At 46.9% G+C, this 19,697-nt stretch overlaps 1 protein-coding gene across 1 annotated transcript in view; it reads left to right on the forward strand.

Annotated features, from left to right (window-relative positions):
- Window positions 1-18,998, forward strand: part of CFAP100 (cilia and flagella associated protein 100) — a 36,856-nt gene extending 17,858 nt beyond the window's left edge. Inside the window, exons 3-16 of the mRNA XM_054172726.1 lie at window positions 6,887-6,973; window positions 7,219-7,346; window positions 9,208-9,400; window positions 10,037-10,104; window positions 10,753-10,916; window positions 11,554-11,634; window positions 12,919-13,068; window positions 14,539-14,587; window positions 15,184-15,323; window positions 15,766-15,781; window positions 16,145-16,276; window positions 17,199-17,401; window positions 17,874-17,967; window positions 18,885-18,998. Of these exons, the coding sequence (XP_054028701.1) occupies window positions 6,887-6,973; window positions 7,219-7,346; window positions 9,208-9,400; window positions 10,037-10,104; window positions 10,753-10,916; window positions 11,554-11,634; window positions 12,919-13,068; window positions 14,539-14,587; window positions 15,184-15,323; window positions 15,766-15,781; window positions 16,145-16,276; window positions 17,199-17,401; window positions 17,874-17,967; window positions 18,885-18,998 (1,619 nt within the window). The remainder of the gene's footprint in view (window positions 1-6,886; window positions 6,974-7,218; window positions 7,347-9,207; window positions 9,401-10,036; window positions 10,105-10,752; window positions 10,917-11,553; window positions 11,635-12,918; window positions 13,069-14,538; window positions 14,588-15,183; window positions 15,324-15,765; window positions 15,782-16,144; window positions 16,277-17,198; window positions 17,402-17,873; window positions 17,968-18,884) is intronic.
- The last annotated feature ends 699 nt before the right edge of the window (window positions 18,999-19,697 follow it).

Raw genomic sequence — 19,697 nt, forward strand, 5'->3', positions numbered from 1 at the left:
TGAGAAAAATGTCATACCAGACTGATATGATTTTGAAGTTAGCCCTAGTTTGAGGAGGAGGTTGGGCTAGAGGCCTCCAAATGTCCCTCCCAAATGGTATTATTCTGGGATTCCACCATCTTCTGCTGTATTTGCACCAGGCTCTGCTGCACCACCTCCACTTCAGTGATCAACAAGCAGTCCCTGCACTGATCCAGAAACCCAGGAGCCTGAGTCAACTGACTCTTCATGGTGCTGGTGGCATTAGCTCAAAGCTAGAGCAAAGCACAATGCTTGTCTGTGTGCAGTATCTGAGGAGAGCACTGCTGACAGTCACTACAAGAAGGACTCCTTGCCACCGGAGCACACACTGGAGTAAGCTTTGCATTGCAGAAGAAACTCACCCAGATCTGGCAAGGATCCCAGGATGAAGATTGCAGAACATCTTCTCTTCTTTTCAGCAGGAAGGAGTCTGCATTCTCAGCAAGAATGAATGTGAACTACAAATTACTGAGCACTTGCTGCTTTTTTTCCAAGTCATTACACAGCAACCATGTGTACCCACTGTGAAAGGCCAGATGACAGGGGTTGTCTTGTCCACGTGGCACTTCAGAGAGTTTAGCAGCTTTCATCCATTAGATTGAAATCAGATCAGTTGAAAGAATACCACAAATTCATTTTCGATGAGACAGCCCAGGGATACCACAGCTGGGGACCAGTGGTAGGACACAAAACTTGGGTGAATTCTGCTCCATCCGCCCGTCTGCAAAGATGAGAGTTGAGAGCACGGGTTTTCTTGCAGAGCCCACGTCTGAGGACACTTTTCCTTCAGCCCACAGGATAGGCCATGGTTCTTTGGTGCTCATCAAGCCTAGAGACGTCATCTCTAAGGTAAAAGGGTCATGGAGAAGCAAGAGGGGGAAACTGCGGGTGACGGAGTCAACCTCTCAGCCCTTGCAATACAAGGTTGCTGCCATCTCGTGGTGGGCTCTGGTCGTGCACAGGTTCCAGGATACGTTTTTCCCGCTGGGAAATAAAACCTTGCCTGGAAGCTTCAGCTGGATGGAGCTGGAGGGAAATAGCAGTGCCAGTGGTTGGAAGCCATGAGGCCATGGCACTTGAGTGTTACAGCTTCACTGTTCACAGGAGGTCTCCTGATTACCTTCCACACTATCTGCTTACCCTTGTTTGGGATGGCTGCACTGCAAGCTATAGTAATTTTTTCCTATCATGCCATCACTTCCTTGTGCCCTACAACATAAGGAGACAGGAGACATCCCAGTTGCTGTCAAGAGGCCCTGTATTTGCTGTGCAGCAGTCAATGAATGTGGCCATTCAGCCTCTGGTGCTGGAAAGGGAGAAGATCTGCAGGGAAACAGACATGCTGGGATGGATGTGGTCTCCAATATTGTTTCTTTTGGCATCTTTCATTGAGCAGTGGTGATGATGCAGGGTGTTTGTACTGCAAATGAAGTACAAATGGAGGAGAACCACATGGTCATTTTCTCTTCCTTTCAGTTTCTCTACAAAGCTTGGCAGCATGCATGGACCTTGCAAGAAGCGTACAAGCAGACACATATTCTCCATGGGATCTCCATAACCATCTCAAAGCTGCTTCCCCACCATGCAGGAGAAAGGCAGGAGAACAGTGTCCCAAAGAGACACATCAGCAGAAAAACTTCTCTTTGACAGCTCACCAGAGACCACACTGAAGCAGCAGAGCTCTTGTAGGCAGTGTCTTGCAAACACTTACTTGAGTATCACAGGAACACAGTATCACAAAGGCTGGAAGAGAACTCAAATATCATCAAGCCCAACCTGTCACCACAGACCTCATGACTAGACCATGGCACCCAGTGCCATGGCCAATCCCCTCTTGAACACCTCCAGGGATGGGGACTCCACCACCTCCCTGGGCAGCACATTCCAATGGCTAACAGCTCTCTCTGTGAAGAACATTCTCCTCACCTCCAGCCTAAACTTCCCCTGGCACAGCTTGAGACTGTGTCCTCTTGTTCTGGTGCTGGTTACCTGGGAGAACAGACCAACCCCCTCCTGACTACAACCTCCCTTCAGGTAGTTGTAGACAGCAAGGAGGTCTCCCCTGAGCCTCCTCTTCTCCAGGCTAAACAATCCCAGCTCCCTCAGCCTCTCCTCATAGGACTTGTGCTCGAGGCCTCTCCCCAGCCTCATTGCCCTTCTCTGGACATGTTGAAGAGTCTCAGTGTCCTTCTTAACCTGAGGGGCCCAGAACTGGACACAGTACTCAAGGTGTTGCCTAATCAGTGCTGAGTACAGAGACACAATGACTTCCCTGTTCCTGCTGGCCACACTATTCTTGATGCAGGCCAGGATGCCATTGGCCTTCTTGGCCCCCTGGGCCCACTGCTGGCTCCCAGTCCTGTGGGAAACAGAAGCAGCAGCCTGCAACTCTCACTATGCCAACTGCCTGTCCTTCTCAGCTGTACATCAAGGAAGCACTGTCCAGACATTTAATAATCCCCAAAATTGTGTTTCCTTTAAGTGACATGACAGAACTGCAAAAGAGATGCACAGCCTCTGCCACCAGGCAGATTTTCCCCATGATGTTGCACATGCTATTTATTCCTTTCGTTAACCAAGTTAATGGTGGCTAAAAATAGACCCCAGATGTCCTTCCGGCCTTAAAAACTTCTTTGCCCTCAAGGAAAGGCAAAGCCTAAGTGGCTTATGGCATGTGTGGGGCATAAACAACGAACCAAAGCTACGAAGAGCTTAACATTTCCAAGAATTCACAAAGCACAGCTCTGCTTTTAAATAACCTCTCTTCCATTCAGGGGAAAGAAGTCTTTAGCAAGGACAGAACAGAGCAGAGCAATGGATATATAAATGCACCATTCACTGGCAATAGAGATTGAGCAGTTTGGGCTCTGTCTGGCATAAATGCATTCATTTTGTTGTCTAGTTCTGTGGTGTTACTACTGCAACCAATTCACAGTTCTGTAATAAACTGGACAAAATAGCCTTTGCTATCATGCCTTTAGAAAAAGGCATCTGAAGTACAATTTATTCTTGAATTATTATTTTTTTTGGTAATGGAAATCCTTCTGTAGTCTTTTTTTTTTTTTTTTCCCCTATGCATAGTCCCCAATACTCTTGGGAAATTTCCCAAAACACACTAAAGATAGCACTACATTTCTCTGCATCACTGCTAAAAAAAAAAATCAAAGCATTCATGTGCAAAATAAAGAGAAATTTCTTTCTGTGCAAGCATTTTCCTTCTGCTGCCTGAATGCAGTCTCTTGATAATCAGCAATTACAGCAAAGAACGACAACAATCACATGGGAGCTTGCACTTAGAGAAAATTGTGCTATTTATTGCACAAGTTACTCAGATGGAGAAAGCTGTTTGGAAACCTCTTGGTAAGCGACAAGAAGTGCTGCTCCAGAAAGCTGAAGCTGTATTAATAGACAGTTGAAAGAGCCTAGAGAAGAGCACGATCCATTTGAAACTGGTTTGGTCTTCTCAGAAAGAGGGTACAGTGATTATGGAGATTTGAGTATCCACCAATGTGTCAATGCGGCAGCCAGGCAGGTGGCTTTGCAAAGCCTCCCGTGGTGGCTGGGCTCTGAGAGCACCCATCCGGCTCAGCCTCGCTCCACTGGGGTAGGGACACTTGTCCTGGCTACAGGAGCCCCAGCTGTAATGCCCAGGCACCCCCCTGTGCGGCTCGAGTGCTGCCTGGCAACAGGTTTCCATGGCAATGTAAACAAGAAACGGGCGACAGCCCAGAGCCGAGGCGAGCTGCCGGGCAGCCACGTCTAGGACCGCATCCGGATCTCCTTGAGACCACGGCCCCCCTGCGGACAGCAGCCCGGAGCGGCTTTCTTGTCGGTGAGGAACCGCAACCCAAAGAGGTGAGGGCAAGCACAAGAGTTTCTTTTCCGTTTTCAACTTCAGAGACTGTCTCACTCAGTGAAGGTGCTGGCATGTCACACACACTAACCCTTTCCTTCTCTGGGGGCAGGAGAAATGGGACACATCTGTCCCTTGGAATAGTTGAGCCGTAGCTCAGAACTTGGCATGGTTTCCCAGCGAGGGTAACAAGCATGACCCACAGGCAAGGGGATCATTGAAATCATTTGAGTGTATAAAACACACACTCATCCAGCAGCCTAGGAGCACGGTGGATGGACTTGATTGCATTATTTTTCAGAGCTCTGCCTGTTTGTTTTGGCATAGTTGGGGTGGGTTGTGGGTTTTTTTTTTTTCTGTGCACCAGCTTCATGCTAGGGAAAAACACTGAATAAATGTTTCAGTAAATGAAAGCCATGAATGCCTTATCTGTTGGTTCACATAGTCCTGGCCATTGGTGTGTAGCTACTGAAACATAAGAACGTCAGAGGCAGTGAGATATATGCCCAATGATTCTAGCAGCAAAGTAGTTTATTTGCACTATTGACTTTAAGAATTGTAACTGGCACAACTAGACTTCTCTGGCTTGTAGCATCATTCCCAAAGTGATGTGCAAACAATCTATTAAAAAAAACAAAAAAACAAACAAACCTAAGAAACTCAAACAAAAAGTATCTTGATCAAATGAACCTTTGCAAGTTAGTCTTGGAAACAGATTCCAATACTGAATACACGAATTCACACAATCACAGAATCACCAAGGTTGGAAGAGATCTCAAAGATCATCGAGTCCAACCTGTCTCCACAGACCTCATGACTAAACCATGGCACCCAGTGCCACGTCCAGTCCCCTCTTGAACACCTCCAGGGACGGTGACTCCACCACCTCCCTGGACAGCACATTCCAATGGCTAACAACTCTCTTGGTGAAGAACTTTCTCCTTACCTTGAGCCTAAACTTCCCCCGGCACAGCTTGAGACTGTGTCCTCTTGTTCTGGTGCTGGTTGCCTGGGAGAACAGACCAACCCCCTCCTGACTACAACCACCCTTCAGGTAGTTGTAGACAGCAAGAAGGTCTCCCCTGAGCCTCCTCTTCTCCAGGCTAAACAACCCCAGCTCCCTCAGCCTGTCCTCATAGGGCTTGTGCTCGAGGCCTCTCCCCAGCCTCGTTGCCCTTCTCTGGGCACATTCAAGTGTCTCAGTGTCCTTCTTAACCTGAGGGGCCCAGAACTGGACACAGGACTCAAGTTATGTCAGAGTCACATGGGACCTAAGCAGCCAGTCAAGGAGGCTTTTGGAAAAGGTGTTTTGAGAATGGGAAAGGAGAGAGAAAACATCTGGGATGAATTCAAACAGCCTAAATTCTACCTCGGCCTCTGCATCTCAGCAACAGTGAAAGTCTTGACACCTCCAAAGAATAAGATACTAATTGGGCAGCTGCAGAAACACAGCCAATAGGAAACACAAAGCACCAAGGACGTAGATGGAAATTAGGCCAGATGACTTTAGCTCAAAACACATAAAAACTGGAGGCAATTCAGAGCAAAAAATGATGCTCTAAAATAGCCTTAAAAGTAGCACAAGCGGAAAGGGATATTTTCTGCTGAGTCTTATACCGGTGCAGGTCAGGAATGGTCCCAGCAGCAGAATTGCATCAATTGAACTACCACCTCCCTGGAGGTGCTGCCTTTATTGATTAAAGGATAGCTTCAACAATGGTCTATCTATTCTTTGTGAGTGAGATCATTACAATTATGCCTCTTCCCCTAGGACCTATAGCAAAGACTACAAAAAGAGACTGGCTTCAGAGAAAAAGAACAGCAAGTAACCTTCAACATTTTGGCAGCCTAAAATGAAAAGCAACAGAGTTCTCTACAGCACGTCTGTGCTGTCCAACAATCATTCAGCCTTATCTCAAGAAACCCATGATGCCAAAACAATTAGTGGTAAGAGCTTTAGGGAGTAAAAATGTTGCTTGTGAGCCTGTGATAGGGGGATGAAAACGTATGGATGTGGATCTCAACTGGAGATGCGGGGGAAGAAAAGGCAAGAAATTTGAGCGGCTTGTTATCTCCAAATTGTTTTGTCATTGCTTTACCATCTGTGTGTGTAAGGAGGACTGTGCTTTACACAGCTTTTACATAAGCCAGGGACTAGGCAGAGAGGGACCTGGGGGTGCTGGTAGATGGTAGGCTGAACATGAGCCTGCAGTGTGCCCAGGCAGCCAAGAGGGCCAATGGCATCCTGGCCTGCATCAGGAACAGTGTGGCCAGCAGGAGCAGGGAGGTCATTCTCCCCCTGTACACTGCACTGGTTAGGCTGCACCTCGAGTACTGTGTCCAGTTCTGGGCCCCTCAGTTCAGGAAGGATGTTGACTTGCTGGAACATGTCCAGAGAAGGGCAACAAAGTTGGTGAGGGGCTTGGAACACAAGCCCTATGAGGAGAGGCTGAGGGAGCTGGGGTTGATTAGCCTGAAGAGGAGACTCAGGGGTGACCTTATTGCTCTCTACAACTACCTGAAGGGGGGTTGCAGACAGGCAGAGGTTGGTCTCTTCTCCCAGGCAACCAGTACCAGAACAAGAGGACACAGTCTCAGGCTGCACCAGGGGAGGTTTAGGCTGGAAGTTAGGAGGAAGTTTTACACAGAGAGAGTGATTGCCCGTTGGAATGGGCTGCCCAAGATGGTGGTGGCATCACCATTATTGGAGGTGTTCAGGAGGAGACTTGACAGGGTGCTTGGTTGCATGGTTTAGTTGGTTGGGTGGTGCTGGATGATAGGTTGGACACAATGATCTTGAAGGTTTCTTCCAACCTGGTTTATTTTATTCTATTCTATCTCTCTTTGGGGGTCAGAACACAAATAGTTTAGTGAAGTTTTAATTCCCACAGACACAAAAGGCTCGGTGGTTAAGATTCAGAGAGTCGCTAAGCCCAGCACTGCTGTAAAACCTACTACACCAGTTAGTTACAGGTCACCTGATTGATTTGTTTATGATTTTCCTTGGGCCAGGGTCAAAGATGCCTTCTGCACCTACAGAGCCAACACCTGAAAGTTTCTCTTCCAAATCTGGGATGGAAACTCAGCTTTCGCCGTCAGGTAAGGTCATGATGATCTGGCAGGAAAGGTCTGTATTCAATCCTCCTCTGTCTCTGATCAGATGAGATGGGTAAAATAGCTCCAGACTTAACAAAATCCCTGTCTGAAACCTTGAGTCAATCAGCAGATATGGTCAAGTGACATAAACAATACAGAAGACTCAGTTATATCACAGGGCAGAGTCCCTTTGCACTGGGTCTTGATATACTGCCACATCTCCTACATTCTTCTTTCACTTTTTGCAGAAAGCCCAAAAGAGGATGAAGAAAACCCAAAAGAGGATGAAGAAAACCCAATGAAAAATCCCTTTACAGTTCCTTCAGATATCAATATTTTCTCAGTAAGAGAGAAGGAAAGAAGAAAAGCTAAGGCAGTATGTATACAAGCAGTAATTAAGTGCATGACAGAAAGAATAGCTGTCAAATTCAGTTGAGATTTCTCCCAAGTCCACTGAAGTCCAGGATGAGAAACTACAAAAGCAGATCTGAGCACAAGCTTGCTGGTTGCCAGTGAAAGATCTGGATATTGTCACTTTGCTTGCCTACAAGATAGATTTACCTATCATTCCTCTTCCTGGAGAAGATACCTGCCAGTGCTGTTAGCATTGATTTCGGCATAAAGCTTTGGTGGAAGACCTTTTGCTTTCCAATGCAACAGGCTTGGCTTTCTGCTTGGGAATCATACAACAGTCTGGGTTGGAAGGGACCTCTGAGGGTCATCTAGTCCAACCCCGTCTGCAGTAAGCAGGGAAGCTGTATTACAATGTTTGATGTGACCTTCTTCTGAACTGCCAACGTAATGAATGCTTAGGAAGACAGACAACATGGGTTTCATGGATTTCTCTCCATACAGATAGGGAATTGCAACCCGTAAGACCAGAAAGCTGTACTTTCCTTAGGATATGCCATCCAAAGGGAGTGGGAAGGGATGGAGAGCTTGTCACATCTCTGAGAGCTCTTTTTGTTGCACATGGTTGCAGAAGCCCAGCAGTAAGATGGAAGCAAGTAGTCTCTGTTTCTAAATCACAAAGGGAGGGCTGCAAATAAGCTTGATCAAGCCTCCCCACTTGCCACTAATGACTGATACAGTCTGCTTTTGCTTGGGTTGAAGGTCGTTATATATATATATGGAGAGAGAGAGAGAGATGTCAGGGTGTCAGGTAATGATAGGACTAGGGGGAATGGAACAAAAATAGAAATGGGTAGATTCATATTGGTTATTAGGAAGAAGTTCTCGACCATGAGGGTGGTGAGACACTGGGAACAGGTTGCCCAGGGAGGTGGCAGAAACCCCATCCCTGGAGGTTTTTAAGGCCAGGCTGGATGTGGCTCTAAGCAACCTGATCTAGTGTGCGGTGTCCCTGCCCATGGCAGGGGGATTGGAACTAGATGATTTTTGAGGTCCCTTTCAACCCTAACAATTCTATGATTCTAGAAGAGCTTAGCAAGAAGTGCATTAAGGATGTCTGCTGAGAGATGCAATCAGCCTAACCTACACCCAAACTGTGCAGGCAGCAATGAATTACACTCTGGCTGATGTGAAAGCACTGAGCATGAACCACCTTTTGTCCTGCAGAAAGCTCTGGAGCAGGTTTGAATAGATCCTCTCAATCTGAACTTGATGTTCCCATGCCTTTGTAAAAGCTGGACCAAGCTGGTATTGAGCATGGGCTGCCCTGTTGTTTCCTTTTAGTAGGAGACTTGAAGGATGAGCTTCTGAAAATTTCCATTCTCTCCCAGGAACAATCCAGGAAGGAAAAATTAGGACACTGAGTAGGTACAAACTGGCACAGCTGGTGGCTGGATGCAGAATACAAATCATGTTAGGAACAAGTTGTTTACCATGAGGAGAGTGGAACACTGGGACAGGTTGCCCAGGAAGGTAGTTATGGCCCCATCCCTGGAGATGTTCAAGGTGAAGCTCGACAAGGCTCTGGGCAACCTGATATAATTGAGGATGCCCCTGCTTACTGTAGAGAAGGTTGGACTAGATGACCTTTAGAGGTCCCCTCCAACCCAAACCATTCTATGATTCTATGAAACTTAGGAGAACAAACGCTAAGAAATGAAGACAGACTATCTCTGGGACCAGTCAGATAAACCAGGCAGACATGAACCAGCAGAGTGTTAGGAGCCTGCAAATTTCAAGCCTGTCAATAACGACTCATGCCTTTCAAACCCACAGCAAACAAAGCAACTAACCGAACTGTCCACATAACTGACTTCTCCTCACAGGAACGTGAAAGAATGAAGACCATGAAAGTCCACGAGAAAATGACTTACTCCACTAAAGCAAAAGCAATACAAACTGGTTTGAAGAAGGCTCTGCAAAAGGAGGAGGAAGAGGAGGCCAGAAAACAGGCAACAGATGACGAGAGACGGAAAATAGCTCCAAAGAGCCTTTCAGGGAAGCTACACATTAAAAATGGTAGGGAACAGTAACTGTCTTGGTAGTGGTGCTGCTCAGCTGAGTAAGAGCCTAAAGCAAAAATCAAAAAGGGGATGGGAGTAGCAGTTAGCTGTATCTATCTTTGGTGAGCTCTTGTAGACACAAAAGTTATATGCTGCATCTTGCCAACCTGTGTGTGGCTGAGCTAGCTCATCTCATGCACTTGCATTTGAGGCATGTGTCACCCTCACTGCGGTAGCCTGGGTTCCACCATCCCTGTGGCTTTCACAAGAGCTGGCAGCTCTCAAAATCATCTGGGAGTCAGCTGAGAGTTTGCAGGATTGTGTGTCACAGACTTCTACTAAGCAGACTTGAAAGTATATTTTAGTGGCCATGGACATTAATCTTCTGCCTCTAACATAAAAAATAGCTTTGTTATTTTTGTTTAGAGGACATCAACCTTTGTAAAGACCAGATTCTCCACTCCACTTTATCTAGTTTCACTCCACGAAAGCCCATGCATAACTGATCCTAAGAGAGGTCTAAACTGTAATAATCAGTATAGCTGCCTCTAGCACCAACCACATCCATGCTTGCAGCAGCCCACATATTTACTGGGTTTTGCCTTGGCCATATTTCCTCTCCAGTCTGATCATCTTTCTATCCTTCTTTCAGATTACCCATTAGAAAGGACGACCTTCTGTGACTACATAAATAATCAAAGAGAGATATTTTACCTTGAGGTACTTGGCTGTAAGAATGTTACTTTCTGTTCATTTCATTATTCCTCTCTGTGTTGCTTTATTTTGTATTTTTTTGCCCCTGAGATCCATTGCCTAGAGACCCTCCCAAGGAGGCACACATCAGACCTCATGAACTAATTGTCCGAGTCCTGTGTTAAAGACACTCAGAGCCCACAGCCCAGCAACAGCCTACCAAGAAAGGAAGGAACACAGTTGATTTCCACCATCCAGTAGCATCCATGCAACTATTGCATTTGTGAGCTGCACAGATATGCTGACCACCTGGCTCCTGCTGTCCTACACAAAAGCTATAGCTGGGAGCCATTCTGAACACAAAATAAGGCAGCTGTGCTAGAATATTCCCATTATTCACCTCTGTTTCTGTGCTATAACACAACTGAGTCAATCTTTGTCATCCAGGAGTTCCTACTGGGACTTCTGGATTCTGTTTTTAATTTCACTGCTTATTTGCTATGTTCCTTCTGAAATAGCTCCTGGAAAATAGGTACCTATTTTGTACTATGAATTGAAATCCTTAGCCTCTCCTCCTTCCCATATGGAAATAAGGTAACTAAGAACAGAGCTAAAGCACTGTATCTTTCAAATCAGCCAGCCAGTGTGACTGCGTTGCTTTGGGATTCGTTTCAGTATTCCATGGCAGTAATGCGAGAGAAGATGCAAAAGATGGACAGCATAGTAGAGCAAGAGGAAAGAAAGCTGAAAAAGGCTCAAAGAACGAGGGAGAAGGATGCTGCCATGTTTCATGAGTCCCAGAAGGAGAAACTGAACCAGTGTTGTCAAGCCATAGAAAGGTGATGGCCGTCGAGGGAACCATCCGTGTGCTCTTTTGTGCTGGGCACGAGAGATCTTTGCTTGACCTCCTTGCAGGGTTTTGCCCAGAGTTACAGTCCTGGTAGCACTTTCTCCCCTCCTCATAGGGCTTGTGCTCCAAACCCCTCACCAGCTTTGTTCCCCTTCTCTGGACATGGTCCAGCAACTCAACATCTTTCCTAAACTGAGGAGGCCAGAACTGGACACAGGACTCAAGGTGTGGCCTAACCAGTGCTGAGTGCGGGGGCAGAATGACCTCCCTGCTCCTGCTGGCCACACTATTCTTGAGACAGGCCAGAATGCCATTGGCCTTCTTGGCCACCTGGGCACACTGCTGACTCATGTTCAGCCTACCATCAACCAGTACCCCCTGGTCCCTCTCTGCCTGGCCGCTCTCCAGCCACTCTGATCCTACTCTGACTCTTCACTTGGAAGCTACACTGGGACCCCATGCTCTCTTTGCCAAGACAAGCAGGGTCTTCAGGCAGGAGGCAAGCATCACCCAGGATATATCTAGAAGAGATTTCTAGTGCTCCCCCCCATCATTTTCTCTGTTTTATGTACACTTCAACTCACTACCCACTTACTGTTTGCTTGTGTTTATATATTCTTCCCTAGGACCAGAAAAGAAACTGCAGCACAGGCAGAGAAAACAAGAGAGATCCTGGAAATCAACTCCCAAATAGAGGACATCAAGAGGTAACAGTTGCACACCACTCATGCCCAGCTTTTAACAGTTCCTACAGCCTTGTACCCTCACAGCCCTCAGGATAAAAGGGAGGCAAGGGGAAACATTTCTAAAAAGGATCCATTTTAAGAGTCAGAATGTTTCAGCTTTTGTTTTCCAGATGCTGGCTTTGTTTCTAAAACAACTCAGCTAGTATCTTAAGGATTTCTTGGTTCTTTTTAAGTATAAATATTCCAAACCCTAAACTAAATGCCTAGTCTCAGATTAAAATCCAAACAAAACTAAGTAAAGCATTTCAATGGTGACCTGGGGAAAGGCAAAAATAAATACACTAGAATCATAGAATCAATAAGGTTGGAAAAGACCTCACAGATCATCAAGTCCAACCCAAGACCTCATATCCACTGAACCATGCCACCAAGTGCCATGTCCAATCCCCTCTTGCACACCTCCAGGGATGGTGACTCCACCACCTCCCTGGGCAGCACATTCCAATGGCCAACAGCTCTCTCTGTGAAGAACTTTCTCGTCATCTCGAGCCTAAACTTCCCCTGGCACAGCTTGATACTGTGTCCTCTTGTTCTGGTGCTGGTTGCCTGGGAGAAGACACCAGCCCCCTCCTGGCTACAACCTCCCTTCAGGTAGTTGTAGACAGCAAGAAGGTCTCCCTTGAGCCTCCTCTTCTGCAGGCTAAGCAGCCCCAGCTCCCTCAGCCTCTCCTCATAGGGCTTGTACTCGAGGCCTCTCACCAGCTTTGTTGCCCTTCTCTGGACACCTTCCAGCAACTCAACATCTTTCCTAAACTGAGGGGCCCAGAACTGGACACAGGACTCAAGGTGTAGCCTAACTAGTGCTGAGTACAGGGGCACAATGACTTCCCTGCTGCTGCTGGCCACACTATTCCTGACACAGCCCAGAATGTCATTGGCCTTCTTGGCCACCTGGGCACATTGCTGGCTCATGTTCAGCCAGCTGTCAATCAGTACCCCCAGGTCCCTTTCTGTCTGTCCCAGTAGGAGTAGAGCTGGCAAGATTTTTCATTCATTTTCAAGTAAAATTTCCCAAATTAGCAAGCCCAGTGTCACAGCAAAGATGTGACCACAAAGATGTGAGCAGACATCTTCCATATGAGGAGCCACAGCATGCAGGGCAGGTTCCTCTTGTCTTTGTATGTCCATGAAGACATGTGGCCTCATGTCCTTCCTCTGGGTGAAGCTATCAAGAGTTAGAAAGAACCTACTCAAACAGAGGCTTTCCTGACCCCTAGCAAACCTTGTCCACTTCTCTCACTCCAGTGATATACTCAGAATGAAGAGAACTCTGCGGGAGCACAAGCTGTGCAGGGACTTCCTCTATGAATTATCTCCGAAAGAGTGGCAGGAGAAACATGTCATAAAGGGCAAAACAGGAAAATATTTGGAAGCATTTCTATCAACAGGAGACCTGTAAGTACAAGCCAATGCAAACAACAGACTTCAGAGCTGTAGAGAGCACTCAGCTGACTGGAAGTCAATACAGAGGGAACATACTCCTCACCTTCACTGGGAGCTTACTGAGATCTGGGTCTTGTTGGAACAAATCAAAATACCAGTAGAAAGGCATCAGGTGTCCAAGTCAGTACCTATGTACCTCTTCCAAGAGAGCTCCATCCTCCAATCCTCTGCTGAAAACTTTACCCAAAGAATTTGGGTGTTGAGGAAACCCCAGAAGGGTTACCTTGGGCATTTGTCCTGGAGCAAAGCTTCTCTGTGGCTTTGTGGCTGTGATATTGGTTCCCACTGCTGGTCACAGCCACCATGGGAGTTGTTGCTTGTTGTTTAGCAGGTCCAAGGTCACTGTAGGTCCACACTGCATTGACTGTCTACTTTCAGTAAGAGCTTTCAGACAGTGTATGGTGGGATGCAGGCAGAGTAACTGCAGTAATAGGTAGGGCCAGGCTGAGAAGATGCAGGGCTTCTTGAGGGAAAGAAAGCAATTGCCTTGGAAAGCAAAGTGTGAGTGGCTAGTGGGTCTCCTAAGGCCCCAGCCTTGACTATCAGTAGAGACTGAAGTCACTGCTTGCAGGGCCATTTCCTCTGCCTCCACTCAGAATGTTGCAACTGCCAGGTTCTACTAAGCAGGGCAGCCACAAGCCACCCTTTGTGAAACCACTGCAATTACTGGGCTGCTGCCACATGGCAGGAATGGTGGAGACTCAGGTGAGGCTGGTACTAAGGTAATAAAAATGGAGGTTTATCACCCTTCCATGACACCAAGTGACAAATGCAATAAAGATGATGAGCAGACTCTACTGCCAGCAGCAATCATGCACCTCTGGCCTCACTCTTCAGCTCTTGTGTTGGCTTGTCCCTGGGGCTGAGCAGGGAAGAGAGGCTGCACTGATGGTTAATGGCACTAGGCTGTGCAAAGTAAGAAACTCAGAAACACCCTATAGACTCCCATGGTGGCTACAGCATGTTGCTGAGGAGCGGTACCACATCCTGCACAGAGCACAAGGCTTTCTCTACACTTGCTCTGCTGCTGCCTGAGCCTTTTCAATAAGGTTCTTACCTCTGCTTTCTCATCGCCCGAGAACCAAAGCCTCCCATCGAGATGAAAGGCATTTGGATCAACACTCTTAGTTCAGGCTCATGCGTCACGTCCTGACCCTGCTGGCCAGCAGCGCCGGGAGCAGCTCAAAAGGCAGCTTGCTTGTGGACAGACGTAGCTCCTGCGCTGCATGTTTGCGTGACCTCCAGCTCCTATGAGCCCCAAACAGCCCACAGCCACGGGAGAACCAAATGTGTGACTGTGCAAAGAAAAGACTGTTCAGGAGCAAAGAGCAACAGCAAACAGCAGTGTTCATAATTCACTAAGAAGGTCTCTTTTGAGCTGCCATTTCTCTAAGGGCTTGATACACAAAATGCTTTTTACAGATCTTCATTGGAGGATTTGGAAAGCGAAGCCAGCTCGGATGGAGATGAGGTCAGAAGGCTTATGTTGAAATAGTGACACTTTCTGATTGTCCTGTGTTATTGATTGATTATTCATCTACTAATTTCTCTCACCTTCTAACCATTCATTATGGTATTGAGAAGCTACTGTAGCCACTAATTATCACTGTATATTTAGACATTATACTAATGTCTATTTGTACATTGAAAAACGTTCATCTTTTAGCAACACAGCTGATAAATCCCTTGGGTTAATTTTCATCCTCCACTTTCCAAAAACCATCATCTCAAAGCTTGCCATCCCCTCAATGGCATATAGCACCATATAATGGGAGACTTTGAAATGAGTGAGGTCATTGGTTTCTGTCTGAAACATCTGTCACAGATGTTTGCACCACTTGTTTGCGCCTCAAAATGCATCTTGGTTTGGGGATGAGCTACTGAGGCAGCATAAAGCTGTGCACAAAGCAGAAACGTAGATAATAGAATGTGCAAGGGCAGGCACAGACGTCTCTACATGGGAGAGCATCTGAGCAGCCAGGGCTGGTGCAGACCAACCTCCATGTAGTACAACAGTAAAAAGCTAGAGGATGGCAAAAGCTCATTGCCATATGTTTCCCACTCCAGCCTGCCGAGTTGTATTTTACTGATCCCCAACAAGTGCTGTCTGTTTTAACGGAGATGGAGGAAAAGATCTTGTCCTTCATCCAGAATTCCCAGGGTACCAACACAGCTGTGGAGAAGCTCATCACCGAATGTGTAAGCAAGTAAGTATGATCCTGGGACTATGGGGAAGGCATTCCTGTGGGCCAGCTTTCAAACATAAGTGACTCCCACTTCCCCCTACTAGCACCTCAACACCAGGCTGCGTGCTGCAGGCCACACATGATGCCTTTCACACAGCACACAGCAAAGAGTCTCTTTCTCATGCCTTGGAGCCCAGCTGCAGCACATTCAACTCACCAGCTTGGGAGCTGCTGGGAAAGAATCCCATCTATGTTATTTAGGATATCAGACCTGAGCCTGGGACTAGGTCCTTAGTCCTCAAGGCACAGGCTGGGGAACTGATGCATTTAACATGCTGGAGTGGTTATAAGACAGTAGTATTGTGCAATTCTCATAAAGAAAGATCAAAGGAAGACTTAAAAGATGTCCTGAAGTGATCCAAACCAGCACTGAGAGTAGACTCACTGCAAACTCTAGAAGAAGCCATCAGGGAAGGCAAGTACATTTGCAATCTAACATTTCCATGGCAGGTAGACACACATTCCCATCTATAGGGGAGCTTATCCCCTCATGAAAGTTTTCAAAGCTAATCTACTTCCCTCACTGACTTAATAAAAAATCTTGACTGTTTAGCTATGCTGCTTCTCTCTCCCCCACACCAGCACCACCACCGCTATTCCAGAAAAATCCCAAGTTCCCTCTGCTCTCAGAGCTGCGGTGCACGGTCCCCAGAAATGGAATGAAGTGTTACCTCCATCTGCCGGCAGCAGGAGGCACAGTCCCAGCCGGCAAAGCAATCGTGGAGTCGTGTCTTTCAGAAATGCCCTCTCAAAACACCTCCTTTCTCTTCTGGCTTAGGGAGAAGCAGCTTGCAGAGCTCAAACAGCAGGTAGACACCTTCAAGTCCTCCATCGCCAAGCTAGAAGAAAAAAAAGCAGATCTGATGATTAAAGCTCACCTCTTTTCCCCCGGAGAACACAAAGCTGATGAGCAGGTATATCCTGAGAGCAAGGCAAGGCAGGGTTAGCATACAAAAATGTGCCTTCTCCACCAGTCATATCCATCTGGGGAAAAAAAAAAAAACAAACCAGACAGTGGGTTGCACTGGGGAAGGATCAGCACTGTTTCCCAGCATTGGAGCTACAGCTAGGGCAGGTCTGGGGCACTGCTGAGGCAGTATACTTGGGACAAACATGTCTGTTAGGCCACACCTTGAGTACTGTGTCCAGTTCTGGGCCCCTCAATTTAAGAAGGACATTGAGACACTTGAACGTGTCCAGAGAAGGGCAACGAGGCTGGGGAGAGGCCTTGAGCATAAGCCCTACGAGGAGAGGCTGAGGGAGCTGGGATTGTTTAGCCTGGAGAAGAGGAGGCTCAGGGGAGACCTTCTTGCTGTCTACAACTACCTGAAGGGAGGTTGTAGCCAGGTGGGGGGTGGTCTCTTCTCCCAGGCAACCAGCACCAGAACAAGAGGACACAGTCTCAAGCAGCACCAGGGGAAGTTTAGGCTGGAGGTGAGGAAAAAGTTCTTCTCAGAGAGTTGTTAGCCACTGGAACGTGCTACCCAGGGGGTGTTCAAAAAGGGATTGGACGTGGCACTTGAAGCCATGGTTTAGTAGTCATGAGGTCTTGGGTGACAGGTTGGACTTGATGATCTTTGAGGTCTCTTCCTTATTGATTCTATGATTCTATGCTCCATGCAACTGCTACAACGTGGGCATGGGGTGTGCAGAGGCAGCCAGGTAGCTGCAACATGTCTCATGCCACAGCAAAGTTGTGGAGACCCAGAGAAAAATGGCTCAATTCTATCCCCCCCAGCCATCTATCCCAGACACTTAGGATAAGCAAACTAGGAAACAAGCTTTTACTAGGCAGAACACAGCTGTGGCTCTCACCACATTTCCTCTTACCTGTAGGACAAAATGCTCGAAAGCCTGGAGAAGAAAGTGCGGGAGGTTTATCAGCACTGCACAGGAGAAAGTGGAGCAAACCTGCAGATAGAGCAGATGCTAATGGTGATAGAAAAACAGGTCTACGATTTACAGGAGCGACTGGAGAGCATCCCACCAGAAAAGTTAAAACCACTTCTGGAAGCCAAACGGAAGGAATGGAGGCTAAGGTAAGACAAAAGCCTCTTCTGGAAAAGGGGCTGCTGGTTTTAAATGTTGAGAGCCAAAATCAAAGCCACTGAAAAAGTCAACTTTGTCAGGTCAGCCCAGGAAACTCCAAGCCCATGTGACCATTTTACTTCTGCAAGGGTTCCACATTCATAGCACTTGCACCTCCTGATGAGGGAGCAGCAGCCCACAACTACCTTAGGAAGCTACATCAGAAAAGGGCAAAATCACAGAATCACCAAGGTTGGAAGAGACCTCAGAGATCATCAAGTCCAACCTGTCACCCAACACCTCATGACTACTAAACCATGGCACCACATGCCACATCCAATTCCCTGGGCTCTGGTGTTCTTATACTTAAATGTAAGATGAAAAGCAAAGTGTAGTGTTAGATATTGATGCTGTATGTCAAAAGCATACTTGGTGTAGCTGCACACTGCATTTGACCATCCTTTTTTACACTCCCTTCAAAAGGCTCAGAGAGGAAAGGCTGAGACAACAGAAGAAGCAGGAAGAAGAAAGACTGAAAAAGATCCTGGAAAAATCACAGTCAGCCGTAAAAATAGCAGTAAGTACAGGAATCCAGAGGAACACCTCACCCTAACAGCCCACTTTGGAGAAGCTGGGGGTACTTGAACACCAAGTGTTTAATGGGAAAGTGTTACTAGGAGCCACCACAGCTGGGCAGGGATGACACCCAGACGCAGGTGTAGCCCAGTTTACAGGACTGATGGAGGTAGCTGCTAGGAAGTCAGTTATGCTGCAAGTTATTCCAGTTCAGTGTCCTTCCATCGTCCCTTCTCCTCCTTCTCTTGACCACATGACCCCCTCCATTATTTGCCAGTTTTCTCAGAAAGCTCATTTCAGCTTGTTCACTTGGCAATAGGTATAAAAAAAAGGCAAAAATGAAAAATGAGCAAATGAGAAAGGGGGCAGCAAGGCCCTAGGTCAGCTCAGCCATCCCCTCAGAACCCACCCCTTTTGGGCATGTTTTACATTACAACAAACTGAGCTTTGTCCCCTCAGGAGGCATAGGGCAGAGCTACAAGTCACGGCTCCTGCAACACATTTCACAGGTCCACATGACAGTGAGGACATCCCAGTTCTCAGTCACACACCAAGGTGGCGACAAGCACTGGCAATTGAGAACAGGCACCACAAGTCCCTGCCCCTTTAGCCCAAGATAAGGTGGTACTGCAGGCTCCCTCAGCTATTTCTTCCAACTTCCCTTTTTCTTCAGATAGTACAAATAAGGCTTCAGTTAGAAACCATCTGCAGATACAGTACAGATGAAGCATGAGAACACGCACAGCCTGAAGGTGCTTGGCTCTCGTTTGCTAATAGAAAAGGCACACTCAGCAGACACTGAAACCTGTCTGGAAAACACATGGCAAGGGACCATGGCCTCCTGCAGCTTTACCTCAGTAGGTTCAGACATGCTCCTCCAAAACAGCACTGATGCATATACCTCTTCTTCCTCTGCAGACTGGCAAGAGGCCAATGTTCCGTTCCAAACTACCTGCCATTAACAAGCAGCAAAAGCAAAACCTAGAACAAATGGAAAAGGAAAAGGAAGAACAACTCTACTATTTTACCTGACAGCACCCATATAACCACAGCACTCAGAGCTGATGCTGCTCTAGAAAGTGTTTTTTTCCCAGATCTACATTTCATTAGTCTCTGTTCAGCTGATTAACTTCACAGTCCCATGAAATTCCCTTCTTCTTCTACTCTAAGACTCCATGTCAAGTTGCTGTGTCAGGCAATCCCTTTCCCCTTTGCCATTGATCTTTCGTCTAGGACAATACACTAAAGCTCTCATTTTGCTTCTCAGGCTCCTGGGAGCAATAAAGATTTTCTCATTCAGATTTTGACACAGTACTATCCCTACATACCTGACTAGTGAGATCTACCACAGTCCTGAGTAACAAGCATTGTTAAAGGCACCTAAGGCACTAAGACAGGCACCTGCCAGGCATTTATTATAACCACAAGGCTGTTGAAGGACTACAAAAATGAAGGTTATGCTTTAATTCAAGGGATGGGTTTCATTATAGAATCTCTCCTGCTACCATGGAGAAGACACAAGCAAAGGAAAAACACAAGCTGTAGAAATCAAGCTGCCACAAATTTGCTTTATGCCAGATGCATCCATACAAAGAATATCCAGTGATAAACTGACCATAAAAAAAAAAAGCTTTATTAACCCATTTGCACCAGAAGTTCTTCAGGTATCCATTGCCAGCAATGGAGTTCAAGCCAAGTGATCCAATTTTCGGCCCCAAAAGGCTAGCACTT

Source organism: Dryobates pubescens, chromosome 1 (genome assembly GCF_014839835.1).
Source record: "Dryobates pubescens isolate bDryPub1 chromosome 1, bDryPub1.pri, whole genome shotgun sequence".
Classification (NCBI taxonomy): Eukaryota; Metazoa; Chordata; class Aves; order Piciformes; family Picidae; genus Dryobates; species Dryobates pubescens.